This window comes from Choloepus didactylus, chromosome 14, assembly GCF_015220235.1.
Source record: "Choloepus didactylus isolate mChoDid1 chromosome 14, mChoDid1.pri, whole genome shotgun sequence".
NCBI lineage: Eukaryota > Metazoa > Chordata > Mammalia > Pilosa > Megalonychidae > Choloepus > Choloepus didactylus.
The window spans coordinates 74,813,925-74,836,888 of NC_051320.1; the positions used below are offsets into that span (position 1 = coordinate 74,813,925).

The 22,964-nt window shown below is 42.6% G+C and overlaps 1 protein-coding gene across 3 annotated transcripts in view; it reads right to left on the reverse strand.

Moving 5' to 3' along the window:
* The window catches only part of SAMD12 (sterile alpha motif domain containing 12), a 449,252-nt gene extending 433,051 nt beyond the window's left edge, over positions 1-16,201 (reverse strand). For 2 of the 3 annotated variants that reach the window (XM_037802733.1, XM_037802735.1), the window contains exons 1-2: positions 15,998-16,201; positions 11,714-11,798 (exon numbers count right to left, since the gene is read on the reverse strand). In XM_037802733.1, coding sequence (XP_037658661.1) covers positions 11,714-11,786 — 73 coding nt within the window. In that variant the 5' untranslated portion in view covers positions 11,787-11,798; positions 15,998-16,201. The remainder of the gene's footprint in view (positions 1-11,713; positions 11,799-15,997) is intronic. The other variant, XM_037802734.1, reaches the window with a different exon arrangement.
* Positions 16,202-22,964: the final 6,763 nt, after the last annotated feature.

The following is a 22,964-nucleotide window of genomic DNA, read 5'->3' on the forward strand; positions in this document are numbered from 1 at the left end:
ACAACTATAAAAGAAGCCTAGAGACCAAACACACCTTTTTGGGCAAGTCTGAATTCTTCAGGGAAAATTTCTTCAATAAGAAAAAATGGATAAAATATCTAATGTCTAAATGTATTGGGAGATTTACATAACTGAGGGAAATTGTTGATTTAAATTAGGAATAAGATTATAGAACACTAAGCAAACAGCAATGACGAAAGACAATTTTTTATAAAAAGACAGTGACTAACTTTTTAAATTATGCTCATATATAGCTATTAAAAATAAAATATAAATTTTAAGTTTATAATGTGATTATATTTCCTGGCATATAGGAAGTACTCAATAAATTTCAGCCACTATTATAATGATAAAATGATTTGAACCATGCATACATACACCAGGCCTCAATCCCAGCTTCTGTTACTAAGTGGCTTCAGAAAAGTTACTCATCCAGAGCCCCAGTTTCCTCTTATGCAGAATGGAAATAAATACAATGTTGTAGGCATTACAGAAAATGCTTATAAGGCACACTGCCTGGTATATAGTAAGCATTTAATAAATTGTAGAGAATATTTATCTAATTATAGTTGTATACAAAATGTTGGGTATGTTTCATCACTTGAAAAATCAAATCTGAATTCTAAAATATTAACACTAATAGGTTTACAGATACATGGTGACTGAATAGAAGAACTTCAGTGTTTCTGACTATTTAAAGATTTTAAAACATTAATTATAGAAATGGTTCAACAGCCTCCACAGTATGCCAAGAAAAAGAAAAGCACAGTAAAACACCAGAGGATAGATCAGATAGACTACAAGACTGAGATAAAACCTCAAAAGACAAAGATGGAAGAACACCTCATTAAAAGAATACAGTTAAAAGTAGAAGAATAAAATGCCATAGGGATAACAAAAAAATACCACATGTGAATAATCAGTAAGCTGCAATAAAAGTGGGAAAGCATAAGTTAAGTAATGTGTTAGAGCCGTGAGTTCTACAATTAACTTGGCTACTGTTCTCATATTGCAGACTTCCCATTTCTCATAGCACAGATAAGCCTTTCATTATAAGAGGTGTTTTCTAGGCCTTGAGCCTCACCAATGACCAGCAACAAGTCACAGGTCTGGAACAGACAGAATACAACAACACCTTCTGAAGACTGGACAGTCACTTGTTGCCTTGTCAAGAGTTCCATCATTGGCTTTATTAAGTGCTGTACCAGAGGAGAATGAGATTGTTCTTTGTGCTTACACATATTTACAAAATAATGTGAATAAATAAAATGTATTAATATTTTATTGACAACTATTAATATTAGCTAGAATGGCTTATGTTCATCCATAACTTGTATAAAGCCCAGAGGAAAGGTATTTCAAAGTGGCAGACTTGAACAGTGGCACCAGAGGACACTCTGAAGGCATCTGAACTTGGGCTTGAATTCTAGCTCCATCATTTACCACGTGGCCTTGGGAAAATTACTTAATCTCTATGGGCCTCTATTTCTTCATCTAGGAAATGGAGATAATATTTATAACCATCTATCTCATAGGATTATTGTAAAAAGGTTAGATATTAAAAATAGATTACAACTGGTATGGCCTGGACACCAGCCCATCAGAACAGTTGTTGGCCGTCAACAACCAGTGTCAGGGTAACCGGCTGAAGAGCAGCCCTGGCTGATAATATTGACAAGTTACTAATAAATATTAGTTACTGTTATTAGTTCATTTGCATTTTTATGTGTTTTTTTTAATTTTTATGGTGAATATGAAGAATTTTCATACCTAGAAAAACAGAAGTTTTAAAATACTACCTTAGCCTGGCTATTGGGAAGGTCAGTTATGGAAAATCAATAAATAAAATGCTGGGAGAGAAAAAATAATTTAACCTCTTTTCATTTGAACCAAAGACTAAGCACTGCCCCATCCATCCCAAAACCCTTCCAGAAAGAACAGACAGTACCTTCTACAAGGGCTGTTACATCTCAACTCCTGAAGGCCACTGCTCTATCACGTATCACTTCCATCCTTTGTATCTTCAAAATCTCCCTCTCCACTAGGCAAGATCCCAGTCCTGACCCTGGCGGCTTTCATCCATGATTTAAGAAAAATGCTGGATCCCTTTCAGAACATCCCATTTGCAAACCCCTTCAAAGTGGGCACTGTGCCACTCCTTCCAGTCATGACGGCAATGATAGAGGCTATAATAAAAAGACTCAAGACACTAGAGTTCTAAATCTAGGCTCTGTCACTACTTAGCTATGAGATCTTAGGGAGCTTTCACATCCTTATTTATGGAATGGGAACAAGGATGCCTGTGCCAGATGCCAATGAATCAGCTGTGGCTCAAATGAGAAACTATACTTTGGAAGGACCAAAGGGCTGTGTAAAGCCAGGGCGGTATGATTTTAATGATGATGGCCTCGGTATGAACCCCAGCAAACAAACAGGTGCCAAAGCTACCAGCTATTGAGTTTCAATTATGAAGCCCTAGCCAAGCAAAGCAGGTCACGGGGAGGCAGGAAGCTTCATGGGGTTGCATAAGTGGCACTTAACAAGCAATAGAACAAGCATCAGCCAGGGAAAATCACTCTCCCTTACTGTTAGAATCAGGAACAATGGCCTCAGCACCCTGGAAACCTAAACCGTGAGGCCTTTAAGAACAGGAAGGGGGCAGGAGACTGGAGAAAGAAACGGAGGTTATGTTCCTTTTGGCAAAATTATGAAGGTGGCCGCGTTTACGCTCTGCATCTTTTCCACCTTTCCTTTCTGACACTATCCCCTACTTTCTGTTATCTCCCCCAACCCCTGAACCCAGCTAGGGGATCCGAGTGCCCTTGTGGCACCTGCTGGCTGGCTGGTGTTCCCAATCCTTGCTCTCTAAACAATCTCCCCCTCCCCCCCAGGACCTAACCTCTCCAGAAAATAATCCATGTTCCAAAAATCACACCCTCCCCCAACTACTGAGAAATAAAAGTTCTCCTATTCCATCCTTGCCCTACCTGTAGTTAGTTATCACACAATAAACTAATTCACAATAAATTATCAATGACTCATATCTTCCTAAATAAAGGTCATCCTTTCATGGTCTCATTTTTAAAGAAATGAAGATGGCAATGCCTTAATCCAGTATTCCCCAAAGTGTACCAACTAGGAACATGGATGAATAGCTGCTGTTTTTAATCAAATCCCAGCTCTGCCACTTACTAGCTGAGTGACCATGGGCAAATTACTTATCCTCTCTGTTCCCCTTTTCATTATAGGGATGACAAGGGTAGCTATCTGTCATGTTTGCCAGGGCTGCTATGACAAACACCAAACACTGGTTTTTGGAGTTTTGGAGGCTATCAGTCCAAAATCAAAGTCTTTACAAGTCACTCTTTCTCCTGGAGTCTGAAGTGCTCTGGTGCTGGCTTGCCACAACCCCTGGGATTCATTCTCTGGCTTCTTCTCCCTTCTGGCTTCTACCTAGGTGTCCAAATTCCTTTTCTTATAAGGACTCTAGTAGTGTGGATTAAGGCCCACCCTTATTCAATTTGGCCTCATCAAATAGGATCTTCAAAGATCCTATTCACAGATGAGTCCACATGGTGACTCACCTTAACATATTCAAAAATGTCATTTACAAATGGGTTCACACTCACAGGAATGAGAATTAAGACTTGAACATATCTTTTGGGAGACACATGATTCAACTTCAAACACTATCTCATAGGATAGATGTGAAGATTGAGTTAATATGTGACGAAAATTTATAACAGCATCCATCACATAGTATAGGGATTAATATTTTTAATAGTCACATATTTATTTTTCAGTTACACCCTTCCTTATCCACCCCATCTACTCCCTACACCTTCCAGTAAGAACACTACCTTCTCCAAGGACTGGTACTTGTAATCTCCTGACGGCCCTTGCTTCTATCTTTTGTATCTTCAAAATTCCCCTCTCTGCTAGGTCAATTACCACAGCCCACAAACATTCTCAATCTTCAAAAACTTTTTAAGTGTCCTTTGAACTCATTTTCCCTCTTGGTATAGCCCTTTTTTCTCTTCTTCCAAATTCTTTCCAGGTCTATAACTCCTTTGACCTTGATCTTCTTCCTATAGCCTTTTCTCCCTTCTTTCTACTTCTATACATTTCCTTCTTTCCATTTTTATACATTCTCTATATACTATATATTTATATCATTCTATAAATTTCCTCATCATCCATTTAACCCTTAAAGTACTGTAATATGCATTTGCCTCCCCATTTCATCAAAATGCCTTTTACTATTTGCCAAACCCACTAGCACTTCCCAACACACACTTTGCTTACTGACTTTGTGCACGAGGCGATGCTGAAACATTCCATTCTGTCTTGGTTCCCTCACTACTTCTAGCTGTTTCTTCTCTGTCTCCATAAGCTTCCTCTTCCTCTGCCCATCCCTTAAACACTGCAGTTGCCTGGCATTCATTCTATTCTCACACTAGGAAATCTCCCCAGCTTCACCCACCTATTCTCTTGCAGGGGCAAGGGAGAAGGACATGAGAAGTACAAGTCCACATGGAACCATGGGAGAAAGGCATCCCGGGGGAGGACAGCATAACCAAAGACGGGACGGATTCAAGGCACATGGGGGTGAGCACTGGACTCCAGTGAATGCTAGGAAGACTCCCAAGAGGAAGGAGTGGGAAATAAGCCCAGAGCAAGCATCTGGGAAGGACCCTGAAGGTCGACTTAGAACTTTACTTCATTGGCAGTGGAGAGCCCCTGAAGAGTTGGGGCAATAAGGTATCTGCCAATCCCTACAATTAAACTTCCCCATATCCTATCATTTTATCCCTATGAAATGTTTCTTGCATCTGCCCCTCTCTGTTCCTCTTTCCCCTTATGAACACATCAGTACATCACTTCAACTTCTTCCCTGTTTTCTTCAAGCTCTCCAGACTACGACCCAATTTTCTGTAGCAGCTGGTTCACTCCTTTTTAAAGAATCTACAACAATTGTGGGAGGGCTGCCGCTGTGAGCAGGAGGGATCCCCACAATAGAGAGCGAGCAGAGCCCCACCTCCCCTCCCCATGCCCTGCCTCTGTCTGCACCTTCCTTGCTGTGGTACATTTACAACGTGAGTTCTGAATCTCTTTCTCAACTCAAAGCTCCAAGAGGGGAAGGTTCACGGCCTTAGATTCTTTTATATCACTCAGTGCAGTTCACAGTGCTGAGCTTATAGCTGGTACATGGAGAATTCTTACTGTCCAGATGAAACAGCAACTTAACATTAATCCTGAATTGGGCATGCAGGTGAATTTGGAAGGCGGCATGGGGCAGGGGATGGGGGATCACTAAAGACCAGGGACTTCTTACAAAGAGAAGAAGCAACACTGTAGAAAGCTAATATCATGATAAACATTTTTTTTTTTTTTTTGGCAATTTGATCCAAAAACCTGAAAGATGTTTTCCCATTGCAGAGTCCAAACAAGCAATGTTTTTCTCATTAAAATGTTGTTTTTCTTAAATCACCAAAGTTTCCAAAAGACAGCTAGTTTAATCAGGACCAAGCTACCAAACCAGAACAAAATCAGAAAGCAACACTTTACAGTGCAAAAGGAAGGATTATGGAATATGCCAAACTTGGCTACAAAGCCCAGTTCCCCCACAAATTAGCTGTGTGGCCTGGGGAAAATTACTTATCTTCTCTGTACCTAAATTCCTCAACTATCACATGTGGAATACACCACACATCTCACTGCTTTATGAAAACTAACTTACAGAGTGGAAGGAAAGAGCCTGGCTCAGAGTAGATACAAAGTAACATTATTTCTTTTGTTTACTCAACAAATAGTCACTGAGTGTTTCCATGTGCAAGACATTGTTGTAGTCACTGGGGATACATGGGAGAATAAAAAGTCAAACGCATGTTCTCATGGAGCTGATATTACTCATCATTAGAGCCTGTGAGAATAGAATGGAAGCCCCAGTCCCTCTCCTTGCAAAGAAATACACATAATGTACAAACACGAATTGTGCATATAGTTGTAAGAGGTGCAAGGACCCCGTGAATCCTTCAATTCCCTCTTGTGATCCTAGATTAAGAACTCTGCCCTAGATCAGTGTCTCCCAAATATGTTCAGTAACCTGTTCGATTCAGGGCTGCATTTCCGATTTATCAAAACAGAATACCCAAGGGACACTAGGGATCTGAATATTATCAAGGGCCCCCAGGACACTCTGACCATGTAAGGAAATACTACCTAAGAAGATCTGAACAGCCCCCAATAAATTGAAAGCCACACTTGTTTTCTTAAGATTACCCATCGTATCATACGGCTGTAGTCAAACCCTTCTACAGTTTGACAGGTGCTCAATAAATAACTATCAAGGTAAAAGAAACAATAATCCACTTCTAAGCTATAGGAAGTAAATACTACACTCACATAAATTTCCTCCATGACTCTAAGACCAAATGGCAATCCCAAAGTTTAGCCAGGCAGACATATTTGCTACACAACCCCAATGTAGAAAGCTAAGTTTTCTCAGAGAGCAGAGAAGGAACAGAAATATCAGCTGGGCCATCACAAAGCACTGACACATATCAGGTGCTTTCTCAGAACAGGGTGAAGGGGGCATGGGGGGTGGGGTTCGAGACCAGGCATATAAGGCCCCTCTCCATTTCTTGGTTACCACTGGTCATCAAGGAGACATTAAGAAACTCCAGAGAAAATCAAGTGCAATGTACATCCACTAAAGCTTGGTTAATAACATAATAATTTCACCTCTATGCGCAAACCCCCTCTCCAAAAAATAAAAAACAAAAACCAAGCCCTGAACTAAAACGTTCATCTTACAACCTTAACGATTGTAGAATCAGCACAACCATGTGTGTAGAAATTCTGTAGCAATCTTAAACTCAAATAATCCATCCCATGGCCCCACAGACCAGTGGGAAATCCTGACAATCCCAATGTGTTACCAGCCAAATTACATCTCCAAGACTGTCTTTTGCAGTTAGAAGCATCATGCAATTTCACTGTTAGGCCCTACACCCAATTTTTGGCTGTGTAAAATGGCATCTTTGTGGTGACTCAAGCACAGCTCCCACTGAATAAAGGGGCATCTGATGAAAGTTCCTATTCAAAATCTCTCTGGCAGCAAAGAAACCTAGCCCGTGCCCTCCTCAAAATGTAAACCACGTTAGAAACAGAGTCAACTATCATTTTGTTGAGCTTCACAAGGTGTGTGGCCCATAACTCCCCTGGGCAGGCAAGACCAATTCCTTCCAGAGACAGGAAGGTTTTCCCCCTCCAGCTAAGCCGGCCCTCTTTGGCCTCTCAAAGCCAGCCTTCTTTCCTGCCTTCATGCACTTGCCTAATTTTCCCCAAAGGCAATTTCTCTCTTGTCTGGCTTGCTTTCTTTATCTGTTTTTCCACCACAAAGAAAAGGTCAATAGTCAGAACTTAATGGCAAATTCTTGTTCTACTTCTTACTATAAATGGAAATTTAGCAGCTTTCTTTTGCATGCCCAAACCAGTGGCACTTCTAGGCTGTACCCATGCTTGAAGTTTGGAGAAACCTGGAAATGTGGGTTGTATATTTACCATAGCTATACTGCATGGAATGCAGCTCAAGGAACACATCTCTAAAAATCTGTTTCCTTCTACTGTCATTCAACTGTCAGCATGGCCCTCATCAACATAATTCTCTTATTCCTGTGAGCTTCTCAATATCAGCAAATAATTAGTTTATAGAAAAAAATCCAAATAAAGGAGAATACACGTGAGGCAAATCCACTCCGGAAAATAGTTTGGCAGTTTCTTATAAAGTTAAAATACAGTTACTATATGATTCAAATATCCTACTCCCTGCTATTTATCCAAGAGAAATAAACCTAGGTTCATATAAAAGCCTGTATTTGACTGTTTATAGTGGTGTATTCATAACTGCCAAGAACTAGAAACAATCTGAAAGCACTTTAACCGGTGAATGGATAAACTCTGGTACATCCATTCAATAGAATATTACTCAGCAATTAAAAGAACTGAACTATTGATACACGGAACATGGATTAATCTCAAATACATTACACCAAGTCAAAGATGCCAGACTCAAATGGCTACAAATGTACAATATTATGTATATTATTCTCTGGAAAATGGCAAGTATAAGGACAGAATTCAGAGCAGTGGTCATCTGGACTGTGGGTGAAAGGAAGAGTTGACTACTACAAGGGGTCACAAGAAACATTTTGGGGTGTTGGCATTGTTCTATATCTTGTTTGTGGTGGTGGTTACATGATTGTACACATTTGTCAAAACTCAAAGAACTAAAAATGGTGAATTTTACTGTATGTAAATTATACCAAATTACCTGAATTTTAAATATGTATATACTAATATAAAACAAAGAGAAAATAAACTTTAAATAGGAACTTGAGTTTCAAAATTAACAGTGAAACAGTATGAATGATACTTGATCTTAAAAAGAGAAACTGAGAAGTTTATTTTATCTCCTAACCAAATTTAGGTTAAAATTGTAAAAATATGTGTTAATTCTTGGAACAAAAAATGAATCCATTTTTTTATTCATTATGTAACTTCTGCAGTGAGATTTATGTTGGCAGGACAAAACATCTTTCATTTCATGCTTGACTTCTCATAGACCAACTATAAAAGAGATCATTCTTTTCCAAAATATTTCTGGGCATCACTTTTCACCTAAGACCACTATAATCCCCAGATAGCCCTAATATTTCTCTTTTGTACCTATCAAGTCAGCATCTTAGTCAGTTTTCTCTTCTTTAATGGTTATCTGGCCTAACTCAGCCAGATCTTAATTGGTCCATGCCTATGTGATTCCAGCAGTTTTCCAACATCGCTTTCATAAAGTCCATGAAACTTTTCCTCTTGAAATATCTGCGATTTCTCTTTACAATCAAGTTATTTTGCAAACAAAGTACAGGGTCAGGTGATTAACAGACAATCAGAGAGAGACTAGCCTGAAAAATTGCTGGTGTTAAGTGGCATGTAAATTTTGGGTGGGGAAAATTATTTGAGTGTCTTTTGTGATTATATTCTTTAGTAAGTTAACTTTTACTCCCCTTTGATACCTCATAACTGCAGGGAATCATATAATCAATAAATCAAACAATAATCAGAAGATGAAGATGCCTTATGCTTTATCAATTAGATTTTATTGGTCTTATGTCAATTCTGAGATAAGAATGTATCTTGTATTCCTTCACGGAGCACCAACCAGGCACTGTATTACCCACAGAGCCATAAAAATGGTGAAGATGCTTTCTTAAGTGGGGGAGAAAAGACAAAGAGGGACAGACAGGATAGTCACCCTCCTCTTATCTAAGTTTACTGAGCACTTACTGAGCATTTGATGGAGCACCTACCAGCCCCAGTCCTACAAGCTTTAGCAGTACTCTCTCAATGTCTGCAACAAGCCCATGAGGTTGCTGCTATTAGCATCCCCATTTGATAGATGAGCAAAGCAGTCTCAGAGATGTGCTGTTAGTTACCCAGGGCCACACAGCTGGCCCTCGGCAGAGCTGGGGCCACACCCAGTGTGGCTGCAGAGCTTGCACACTGAAAGACCATGCTGTTTGGGCTATAGCACCCACCATGAGAGCAAAGAGCTGGGAAGGCAAGGAAGAGGACATGGGCATGAGAGCCAAACACCATGGCCAGCGCACAAATACCTATCAAACCATTAAATAGCACCAAACGCCTTCTACCACAGCAAGAACAGAGAGGAGCAGGGAGAAGCAAAGGGGTTGACTTGTCAGAGCAGCTCATCCCAGCCCCAGCACCCTCTGGAAGGAGTCTAGGAAAGGCAGAGAGGTGGGCCGCCCCTGTCACCAGACAGCTGCCACCCCATTGCGCTCTTCACTTCATGAGGTGGGCTGTACGAACAGCTTCTTGCACCCACACTTCAGAAAAAATCAGACTAAATATAGCCAAGTTTGCTCTCAGGAGCCAGCTTGGAGTGGGTACTGCTGCTGCATTCCATTTCAGGAAATCAGGGAGGAATTGGCTTGGTTTACAAGAGAGCAGCATCCCTTGCTTGCCCTTGTGGTTTCCAAAGGACCATATGCAAGATCCAACTGGGCTGTGGGGAGCGCTGAAGGTTTGGCGGAGCAGATAACAGAGCCCTCGGGACAAGGAATGTACCAGACCTGACTTGGGAGCATCCTCTTTCGCTTTCCTGCCCATAAAGGGACAAACAACCACACCACCAGGACTGGAGGGAAAAACCCATTAGGTCGCACACATTTTGTTTCATTCCCTTTCCCCCACTCCCCACCCATCAAAATCCTACTTAAACACTTGCTCAAATGCTACACCCTTCATTAGGCTATTCCCCTCCAGACCAGAACTAAATGCTCCATTTGTTCTCGGTCCTCCCACGTTATGTTGCTTGTACTTTTAGTTAGCACTTGTATCATTCAGCCTAATCTGCTTCTCTGTGTTCTTCACCAAAGTGGAGGCTGGGGGTGGGGGTAGGAAGTGGGGCTGCAGACTAAGCTCCCTTGTTTTTTAAATTTCCCACGGAGTCTAGCAGAGTTCCTTGCACACAGGAGGGGAGGTAGTCTACTATCAATCAAAATGCAAAATCTGCCTGAATGCCAATGAAGGAGAGTTAGCAATTTCCACTCCTTCTACTTATTAGTTAAATGTCCAGCATCTGACACTCACTCCCTGGTGTTCATCAACAGGCTCCCAGATCGCTGGCTGCCCCTCCTGTAATGTCTTCCCGCAGCATCTACTGTGACTCAGCATCATGCAATATAGCTCACGTACAAAGGCAGCTACCAATCCCAACCCCTCTTAGTAACGCCAGCCCTTCTCGCTTCCTGAGTGAGAGAACAGCAAGAGGGATGAGAAAGAGTGAACTGAAATGGAATCAGTAAGGGCTGGGCCAGGCAATGCAGAAGTAGGATTAGACCAAAGCCCTGTCTGGACTGGTTAGGAGGTCATGCTGAAGAGGTGGGAGTGGCAGGAACCATTCTCATGGAAAACTTAGAACCAGGACCTGAGGCGTCACTGGTCAGGAATTTAAGGATGGGCTCTATTCACTCTTCTCATAGCCTAAAACAGTGATCAACAGAACATCTTCCGGCCAGAAGTCACTGTGCAGGGAACTCAGAGGTCAAAAGGGACCCTTTGTGATAAATGAAAAGGAAGAGAAATCGGGAATTCGGTAGCAGTTCATTTAATAATATCACAATGACTCTGGAAACATATGTACTTATAAGGGAAACTTCTCCATAGTTCCACTGCCTACTCAGTAGAGATGCACAGTGGGAGTTTTCCTTAAGTGTGTATAAGGGCTTCCATGAAATCGAAAGCACACATAGTCCTACCCATCAATTCATTTGTGCTTTCGTTGATTCCATTTAACAAGCTTTGCGGAGGAGCTACCACAGGCCAGACACAAGACACAATCCCTGCCTTCAGGGAAAGCCAAGAAATAGAATATTCTTAAGTTGAGTTAGAAAAACACAGGCTGGTTAGCACCAATCAAGTCAGGCGAGGACAGGAGGCAGCCACCCATCTTCTCCCTTGCTTCATGTTTCACATGAGGGGACATCCATCAGAAGAAACTTGGTGGTCTGTCTTTCCACCCTCCCTCAGGCCCTCCCCAGGAGAAGACAAGACAATTATCCAACATGCAGGTCTCTGAAAAGGAATGAAGAATAGGCAGCTTGTGCGCCCCGTCCCTCTCTTGGGGTCCTACCTGACTGCAGCAGCAGCTCATTGTCTGCTCTGTTCCTCTGGCTGTCAGGGTTGCAGGGCAAGCCCCCTGCCATTTTCCAGGACTCCTGTAAGGGGCAAGTTCACTGCTGGAGTGCAATATTAGCCAGCTTACTTTACTATCCACCCCAAAGCCAGAGAAAATAACGCAGCATAGCCTTGTAATAATGATGACATTTTTATCTCCAATGAGTGACTCCTTTGACTCTCTGTGAATCGGTTCTGAATTTAAGTGGGGCACAGAGTTATTTACTGGACTGCCTAATGTCCAGTGTTAACCATGCCTGTTTCTGCTTGCTATGAGCATTTGACTCTACCTCATCTCCCCTTTTCCCCAGCCCCTGTTATTACTGCAGATCCTTATGATATTTTGGTGACAGGCAGTTTTTTTCACTGTTTTACAGGAGAAGCATATCACAGAGCACTGGATGACTTAGAGGCTGTACACTAAACCACTGATTCACTTAGAATGTAAAATTCACTTGCCCTAACACTGATGTTATTCAGAGCACATAGCCTTCCATCTGAAATCACTTCAGGTGCTGAACACTTGGGCATCATTTTTTTCTGCCATGTAAGAGGAGCTATCTTATGAAACCTAGAATCAAAACACTATGTATATATAAACTACTTTTAGCACAATAAAAAAAAAAAAAAAACACTATGTACAATGTTCTCCCCCTCTCCGCCCCTCTCCTCATCCACCCCTTGCCCATCTACATTTCTCAGACAGCAAGAAGAAGAGGAATTGGGGGCAAGGGCTAGGAAGCTCTTCTCTTGCTCTGGGGACTCGTACATGCATGTGCCACTCACTAAACAATGGTTGGTACCAGGCACCATTCTTGGAATACAGAGATGAATCCAGCACTGTCTCTGCTGAGTCCACTTTTTTTTCTCTCCTTGTACAATACTGCAACCCACTTGTGTGAGAAAACACACAGCTAGGCACATGCGTCTACCCAGTCTTACCATAGATTATGGATTCCTCTGTGCTTCCTGCATACTCCCTCCTCTCTATAGTCCTGGTTTGCCAGCTATTTGGAAAAACACTACAATATAATGTTTAAAAAATAAAAGACAATGATGACAATATAATCACCAGCCCAATGCAGATCATCAGGCGGTATCCTGTTCTATGGCTAGAAGGCACGCCTCTAAGCTGCCCAGTAGCTCATAAATGCAAGGAGCCGGGCTAGAAAACATAAATAGGATGTTGTAATTAAATTCAGAGAGGAAAAAAATAACCCAGTGTAACCATAAAGCAATAAACAAAGGGTACCTCATTTTCCTCTAAAATTGAAGGCTGAAAGTTCAGCAAACAGAATGAGCTCCCTACTTGCTACCAATACTTTACAAGTTCAAGTTTACTTAAGCAAAAGGTTACACATCTTTAAAAACCTTCTAATTTGTTACTAATTAGAAAGCTGGCTGGCATGAATACATGAAAACCCAGGATACAAAAAGTATGTGCCAAGTAGAACAGCTTCTTTCAAAGAAGGATGGGAGTTCAAGTAACATTTACTGAGGATCCGAGTTCTAGGCACCCTTCTACAAGCCCTTTCCTTAATTCATTTAATCCTCACAAGCTTCCCAGGAAGTGAATGGTCATGTGCCCATTTTTCCCAGATGTGGGAAATAAAGTTCAGATGTTAAGTAATACACTATATTTCCTATGCCAGTTCTGTCCAAATTCCCTATTCTCTAAATCAGTGTTTCTCAATGAGCTTGAGGAAGCTGGTTGTTACTGGGTCTTGGGCGGGCACTTCTTCCTTGCATGGATGCCCATGCTCTGCAGGGCATTTACCATCCCTGGCCCATGGGCAGTAGCAGCCCCAAGAAGCAATCTGTATATATCCCAAGCATGCCCTAGGAGGATAGGGTCACCCTGAGTTGAAAATCACTGCTTTCAATGATTTTTTAGGCATCAGGACAAAATACTGAAGAGAAGGGCAATTCCTTTCAAAGAGTCTCCCTTACCTTCAAATCTCTCAAAAATCCCTTATTTTATGGAATTTTGGAACCTTTGGAAAGCTCCACACATCCTTATGGGACCAGTTAACAAAACCCACATCCAATTTATTTCCCATGAGCATTTATTGAGTAACTATTTTGAGCCAGGTTCTGTGCAACCCGCTGAGAATAGAAAGCCAAATAATTCATGGTCCCAAGGGAGTTGAGATAGACTAAGTATGATAATGTGTTAGGATGGATGTAAAGTCCAGGTGCTAGGGAAACGTGGCACAAGAGGCACCTCCTACAGACTGGGGCTGAGCACTGGGAAGGCAGAGGGAAAGTGAGGGCAGGGACAGGTTCCCAGAGATTTTCCCTGAGCCATGAAAGACCAAGTGGGAGTAGTTAGCATGGGCTCCCGTCCAGGCTCAGAAAACTGCCTTTGCAAAGTGCAGAGATACGCAACATAATTACATCAAAAGTTAAAATACTTCCTTCATTCCTCAAGTTGTGACTTCATTGTGATTCAAACCTGGGATCTCCTGTTTACTAGGAATGCACTTTAACCAAGTAAGTCATGAGAAAATAATATAAAACAAGCTCTCCTCAGTCCACATGTACTTCCTTCAAAAGCCATTGTTTTTGTAATGTCTGCCTTCATTGGTACAATAAGCCATCAGACAAGAAATATGACTAATTCTATATTTTTTACAAGGAGCAGGAAATTGTTTTCAAGTGCATTGTGGACTGGCAACAGGTGGGAGTGTCCCTCGCTTGGGGAGTGGTAAAGAGAAGGACTGGTGGCAGAGAAGATGGCCAATGCTGTCTGAGGGACAGGGTGGGTGAGGTGCCAGTAGGACAACTTACTCATGTTCTCCAATCAGGATAAACCAAGATAGTAGTTATGCCTGAAACCTTGTCTCACTCACCATCAACTACAACAATGTACAAAACCCAGATTCTCATCCCACTAATACATTTGCATTGAGGAGCAAACCTATAAAAGTCTTTGACTATGTTTTTTCTTAATGACTTTTATATATATAGAGAGAGAGAGAGCACTTCATTTTTGTTGTTATGGTTAGGAAAGCTGGAAGTGGGAATCTCTGAACCTGAGAGAGCCCAAAGGCCATAGTTTCCTGTGGGTGCTGAGCATAGGAGCTGGGCTGTTACTACTTCAGGTTGTTATATGACAGTAATTATAAAGAGAGCAGGAGTCAGACTAGTTCATTCTCTCTCCTGAGGCAGGGAAGGGAGGGGGAGCAAGCAAGTCCTCCTGGTTCATTCTGGTCTCTAACCTACAAGGAACTGGCTCATTTCCCCTTGGCAAGGAGCCTGAGGCAGCTGGCAGCCGATGCCCTCTTTTTCCTACCTCAGTTCCCCTCTGACCTGAGCCATCCTCAGGAGCCATAACTCTGAACGTGACCACATCCCAAGATCATTTCGTTCTTATCATTCAGGTACGGTTTGACCTCTAATTTGATATCACAAACACAGAAGGTCTACATATTTTTCCCGGACACTACCCTCAAGCCTGTCTTCCAAGCAACTAGAACCCAAAATGAAAAACTCAGGATCTTTCACAAACCGCCTGTCCCTGCATTCAACTAGGAAGTTCAAAGGTGGCAGAGCTGTACAGCCCAAACTGCAAAACCAATCACAAAAATAGCCCGAGGAAAGGGAGAGGTAGTCTTCAAAGAAAAGGGTCCACCCAGATCGAAGAGGTTGGTAGTCCTTTTTTCCCTGGCTGATTCCATTTCGTTTTTGTAAACTTTGCTAACCCAGGGAAGGCTGCATAAACAGAGACAGGGAGAGGGACACCTCCACCCTAAGGGTACATCTGCCGCTGCCGCTGCCAGGTGCACACGACGAGGAGCCCTCGACCCAATCGCAGCCCATGATACCAGGGGACGCACCTGGACGGGGTCGTCTCCCAAGTCTGGGGGGCGACGAGAGCATCCCCAGCCCCGTGGCCACTCAGCAGCCCTGGGGGTAAGGGGCAGGGATACGGGCGTACCTCGGCGCTGACCCCTCATGCCAGTCTCCCCCATTTCCAGCATATTTTTTCGCATTACACACACTTTCCTCTTCGCCTCCTGCCCAAAAGCCCTGCGTACCTATATCTCTCCAAAACAAGTGAGCACAGCGCCTGCCGGCCTTCTGCGGCTCAGGTAAGCGCCAAGAGGGGAAGGAGAAGGGGCCCGTTCTCCACCGCCCCCCTAACTCTCCTCCTCACGATCCCCAAGCTTCATCGGGGATGTGTGTTTTGGGGTGTGCGGGTTAAGTGGGGGCTCAAGATGCCCCAAGCGTCCCTTACCTTCCACAGCCATTCTCTCACAGCTTGCCTAACGCATGCATAATTTTCTTGGCCGAAGCACTCCTCCTGCTCCGCGCTACCCCCCTCCTTTCGCTCTCGCCTAAATATTCTGCGCTCATCTGCTCCAGGACCAACCTGCCGCGGTCACGCAAAGCGAGGCAGCCGGCTCCAGGCTCCGCGCAGGACGGCCTGGGAATTGTAGTTCCCTCCCTCGCCCGGACCCGGGAAAACGCCCCAGCTCGTCCCCGGGACGCGACCCCGCCTCCACCCTCAGAGGACGTCTCCGGCTTTCCCACGCTCTGGCGGAGCAACCCCCCCAGGGGGACCCCGGGGCGGACCCGCGCACCCCGCGCGGCTGCAGGAACTACATTTCCCAAAATGCCGCGCGCTGGGCTTCGTTTAGCGCTAGGAGCAGGGACCGTGATTGAGACCTTCCCTGTCAATTAGCAGGGGTCAGGCACAGCGCAGGACTGGTGCGGGAGGAAGGAGGTGGTCCGGTGCATGATCTGCTCTCCTGGACTGTCCTCTGGCTTCAGCAGTCTGCGCTGTCCACCTGCCTTCCTTGACCGCCCTCCCTAAATTAGCCGAGACCCTGTGGTGTGGAGAGCAGATACCCGGCCGCCTGTGGTTTTCCGCCTGGGCCAGAGACACGCTGCACAGGGAGCGGTTGAAACTCGTTCCTGTGCACCCTGGGAGGTTTGTTTGGGATCCCGCCAAGTGATACAGCTGTCTTCTAATCCTCCGGGGCGGGACGTGTTCCGGTGGCTAAACTCTTGGTATAGGGGGAGGGTGGAGCATAAAAAGCCGGAACAGGTAACATGCCAAGGGGTTATTGGGAACAAAGTCTAGGAACCAGGTTTCCACCGGAAGACGTCAGGTGATGGAAGGAATCCTTTCCCAGCTACCAAGGTGGGAGGATTTCAGCTTGCTTGGCCTGGGAGCCAGGTGGCTGTCTGGGTTAGGACCTAATAATTAGTGGTACCTAAGAGTCAATGCTCTTTCAACTTCTGAACCTATGCCTTATATCCGTTACCTATGCCCTTTCTCCAGGTGGTTAGTGTAATAAACAGATAGGATAAGAAGAATCACATGGATGCTAATAGAATTCCAGAGCTGGTAAATACATATAAAAATTGAAGTTCCCCGACTTTTTTTCCGGCATGTGGAAATGCATTGTGGCTAGTAAGGGTAAGGGAAGAGCCGTGGGAACAAATCTGTCCCTGGGCTGGATTAAGATTTAAGGTCTTGATCTCTGAAATGCGTAGGAAACCACCTCCACTTCCACCACGCCACCACTCTCCACTTCTACTCCCCCCACCCCTTTGAAATACGTTATGAACCCCCCCCCCAAAAAAAAAAAACTATGTTATTTTATTCCACTCTTGTGGGGGAAGACCTGTTGTGGGTGGGATCTTTTGATTCAGTTGTTTCCATGGAGATGTGACCCTATTCATTCAAGGTGGGTCTTAATTCATTTACTGGCTTCCTCTGTGAGAGGATAAAAGGCAGAGATGTTTTGAAAAGAGCTCAGAGAGATGCTTAAAGACAAAATGCCCAAAGACATTTTGGTGACAGCCATTGAAACCAGAACCAGGAAAGAAGCTAAAAGATGAAATCCAGAGTTTGCCCCAGGGAAGCCAGGAGAGGACCCCCAGACACCTAGAGAGAAACAAGCAAGGACTCACAAGAGCCAAGAGAGAGAAGGTAAGAGAGAAACCCAGAGACATTTTGGAGAAAGCCATTTTGAAACTGAAACCCAGGAGAGAAGGACCAGCAGACATTGTCATGTGCCTTCCCAGCTGACAGAGGTGTTCCGGATGCCATTGGCCTTTCTTCAGTGAAGGTATCCTCTTGTTGATGCCTTAGTTTGGACACTTTTATGGCCTTAGAACTGTAAATTTGTAACCTAATAAACCCCCTTTATGAAAGCTAATCCGTATCTGGTATTTTGCATTTTGGCAGCTTTAGCAAACTGGAACACCCTCCCTATATAATTATTAAAAATTATCCTGTAAAATAACTCTACAGAAGTACAACAATCCAATTCTTCCCATAATGAGTACTTAGATTTTGTTTGTCTTGTTCACATCAATGTTTTTAATCAGAACAGTTTTGCCTGTGTGGGTGTATATGCACACCTGCTTTTCTGGTGATTGAGTACAAGCTTAGTCCTACTACTGGGTAGTATGTCATGTCTGAGCACATTAAAAATATACATGTGTGCAACCATAACATGTCCTTGGTGATACTTTTAACTCTGACTCAATCCAGCTATGTGTAAATCAAACCCAAGGAAAACCGGGTACATAGCGTCATACCTGTTCAGTGAGACAAAATTTCCATGGAAAAAAAAAAAAGAATTTTTCCAACCTAATATGCAGCAAATCATTATAAGGTTTGGAAAAAAACCAAATCCAGGTTTTTCTCCACATTTCACCTCCCAATTCCCTCCACTCACCGCCTCCCATCCCCCTACCAAATGTATAAAATCACCAACACAATGAGTCCTTTCTTAAATTGAATGAATGGAAAAGAAAGCCATGGGACAGGCAATGTCAATGATTCTCAACCTTGGCTGTGCCTAAACCTTTTACAATCACATATTCCTAAGCCCCACCTTAGACTTAAAGAATCAAGATCTCTGAGGCATTGGGTAGGGGCACTGAAGTTTTTAAAATCCAGAAGTGATTCTAATTTGCAGCCAGGTTGAAAAGCATTGATCTGCATTTCAAGCTTTTAAGGATCTGGATGATATTAAAATGTTAAAGTCACTGAGATCCATTATGAATTCAAAAACTTCATTTTAGTTCAAGTCTTTAATATCCTTCCCAACAGACATGTGTTCCAGTTTGAGTTTCATTTTTGGAGTAAATGTAAATAAGATACAATGGAAATATTAGTTTGATCCATGGGAAACAGCCAATATTAAACTGTGTTTTTACATGTGAATAGAGCAATACCATGTGCTTCAACCAATTAAAAGATAAGCAGAAGTTAAGTAAGGACTTTCAATCCTGGCAGAATGTTAGAATAACCTGAGAGCTTTGAAAAAATAATAATGCCAACTGGAGTGAAATGCTGATCAAATGAAAAGACAGAAATTACCAACTTTTGGCTAGATTGTAGAGCAGTAAGGACTCTTACATACTGCTGAGGTGTGCACATTGACACAGCCACTTTGGAAAATCATTTGACAATAATGTTAAACTAAATACATGCATATCCTTTGAACCAGAAGTTCTTCTCCCAGGTGTATACCCAACCAATAAACAAATACAAATACATGTTCTCCAAAAGACCAATACCAGAGTGCTCATGCCTGCATTATTAGTAAAACCCCAATCTGGAATCAGCCCAGATGTTTATCAACAATAAACTGGATAAATGAATTGTGGTACAACTGAACAGTGCTATACAGCAGGCTCAGCAAACTATGGCCCATGATTTTTGTTTGTTTGTTTTTATTAGGTAAATAAATTGTGATACAACTAAATGGTGCTATACAACAGGCTCAGCAAACTATGGTCCATGTTTTTTTGTTTGTTTTTTTGGCCCATGAGCTAAATGTGATTTTTACATTTTTAAATGGTTGGGGGAAAAAATATCAAAGAGACAATAATATTTTGAGACACGTGAAAGTTATATGGAAGTACCTACATAATATCCTCAATTTTGCCTCTTGGCCTGCAAAGCCTAAAATATTTCCTATCAAGTCCTTTATAGGAAAAAGCTTACCAAACCCTGCTGTAAAGAAATGAAAATGAACTACAACTTCATACAACAACATGGATGGGCCACATGTATTAATATCTATTTCTGTGTAACAAATCACCCCAAAACTTAACAACTTGAAACAATGTGCATTTATTATCTCATAAATTCTGTGGTTTAGAAATTCGGGCACAGCCTAGTGGGGCCTAAGTTCAGGATCTTTCACAGGCTGCCATCAAGGAGTTGGCTGAGCTGATGTCATCTGAAGGCTCAACGGGGGACGGATCAGCTTCTGTGGTCATGTGGTTGGGGACAGAATTCAGTTTCTCGCTGGCTGTTGGATGGCGAGCCTCACTTCCTCACAGGCTGTTGGTTGGAAGCTACCCTCAGGACTTTGCCACAAGGGCTCCTTAAGCATGGCATCAAAGCCAGCCAGAGTGGGATTCTGCTAGAAAAACGGAAGTCACAGTCTGTGTAACCTCATCCTGGAAGTGCTATCCCCTCAGTGTTGCCATATTCTATTGTTAGGAGCCAGTTACTCAAGGGGAGGGGATTAGACAATATGTTGAATACCAGGAGGTGGAGACAATTGGGGGGTGATCTTAGAGGCTGCCCACCACACCACACAAGCAGAAGAACAGATGAAGCCAGACCAAACAGAGTACATATTGCATGATTCCATTTATCTCCTCAGAGTATGTTGGGGAAAGGGGGTTAACTGTTGGTGACTGGAAGGAAGCCCCACAAGGGCATCTGGGGTGCTGGAAATAATTCTGTTTCTTGATCTGATTGCAGTTTATATTGTTTTTATTATTGAGCTATATATATATATATATATTCATATACAGATACACATACATACATACATATATAAATGGTTTTACAAGTTTTTGCATGATATATACATATATATATGTATATGGTTTTTACATGTTTTTGCATGTATGCTATTCTCCAATGAAAAGCTTAAAAAGGTAAAGAGGAATTATGTTTAGATTCAATTAAATATGGTAAATGACCTATTTATCAGTCACTCTTTGATTATCTATGCCTTCTCTTTTCTTTTTCTTTGCCATAGCAAAGTGGCAGTTCAGTTCCATTCCGTTTAACAAATACGTTTTGAGAACCTACTCTGTACCGCCACTCCTGAGTGCTTGGGATATGTCGGAGGCAGAATTTCTAGGCAAGGCCCTCAAGATTTCACACTGTCAGCCCAGAACCTGTGAAGGTGATGAGATATCCCTCCTGTGATTGTGTTATGTTATAACGAACAGTTAACCTTAAAAGGGAAGATTATCTGAGCAGGCATCACTTGAAAACAAAAGCCCTTAAAAGCAGAGAACTTTCTCCTGCTGATGGCAGAAGAGGAATGCAGCAGGAGGAGCTGAGGTAGCTTTGGGGCATGAGAAGGGCTCAATGCTCCACGCTCCTTTGAAGATGGAGAGGACCCCTTGATGACAGCCAGGAAGGAAACAGGAAGCTCGTGCCTGTAGCTGCCAGGACTGGGTTCTGATAACAATCTGCAGGGGCCTGGAAGTGGATTCTTTCCCAGAGACTTTGGATAAGAGCCCAGCCCAGCTGACACCTTGATTTAGGTCTTGTGAGACCTGGAACAGAGAACCTAGTTGAACTCACCCTGATCTCTGACCTACAAAACTGTGAGCTAATAAAAGGTTGTTGTTTTTGCTGCCAAATTTGCAATAATTTGTCATGCACAATAGAAAATGAATACAGGAGACATCGTGTGCAAAGCAAGCCCTATTTTTACGGGTGGAGACAAACATAAAAAAAAAATAATGATGATGATACTATTAATAACACAAATGCAGACAAAGTCAATCGGCATTTCTAGAGGCAGGGCCTCCCTCCCAAGCATTTATTTTTTTTCTTTAAAGTTCCTCTGGTGATTTGAATCTGTACTATTGAGCAACTCCATTAAAGGGATAAAGAACAACAGCCCCAGGTAAGAAGTAAAGAGGATGCATGTTTCACATTTTTTTCTGCTCCATGCTCTTTAATCCGTCACTGATTCTTGTCATGTCTCCCGTGTCATGCCTCTTGGATGTGGGCGTCCTCTGCAGTCCCTCTGCTACCACCCTGGAGAAGTCGGACAGCCCTGGGTTCAAAGCCTGGCTCTGATGAATAAGAGGGTTGAGGGCTGTTTGTTCCAGATCCATTATATTTCCAAAGTCACGGAGATTGATTCACATTTGTAAATTGGCAGTGATGATTTTCTCTTATGGTGGTTTGGGAATTAAATGAGTTAATTTATGTACAACACTTAGAGATTTCCTGGTACATAGGTAATACCATGCACATGTTGGTTATTCTTATTAATAGGTCCTATTAGGTGCTCAAAAATGTTACATTTACTTCCTTTCTTTAAGTCCTGACATTCATCAGTTCACATCGAGGTAGATAATATGTTTTCTCTCCCTGTTTCTTTGCAATGCATTTATTCATCAAACATTTATTGGGCAATCACTATGAGATCTACTACTATTCTAGGGCCTGGGAATTTAATAATGAGCTCTTAAGCTCATCAGGGATGGGACAGACAGTTGAAGAAGGAGAGAGGAGATGTGTGGGGAGGAGACAGGCAACTCAATTGACAATTAAATGCCATGTGATAAGGGTCATAGTGTCTTCATTTTAAGTACAAGGAAACTCAAGAAAGAGAAGTTAATGATTTTCCTGAGGGTATCAGAGTTGGCCTTTTTTTCTGAATATCCGTTCTGCCCTTCCCTTCTTATTAACAGAACCCTGATTTTATTTAGGATGGGAATGTTGTACTTAATTTTCTAGCCTCCCTTGAGTGCCTAATTTCTGGCCAATGATATCCAGCAAAAGTTGTTGAATGAGACTTCTAAGAAATCTTTTGTAGAAGGGGGAATGCTGCTGGTGTGGATCAGTTTTTACTTTTCACCTTTCCTCCTGTCTTCTGCCTTGAACACAGGGCTGATGGCTGGAGCTCCAGCAACCATCTTGCACTAGTTGGTGATCTTGAGGGTTGGTGCCATGAGTCACAAAGGGCAGAGCAGAGCTAGAGAAAGTTGGAGAACCTGATGATGCTGGGACCAGCAAACCAACCATGGACTGACTACCTCTGGAATTCTTCTGTATGAGATCTTGTTTAAATGATTGTTATTTTTGTTCTCTGTTATCAACAGCCAAGTATAGTTTCTAACTGATACACCCGATTTTTGTAAAGGCCAGAGTCCAGATTCTAACCCATGCCTCCAAAAGTCAAAGCCTG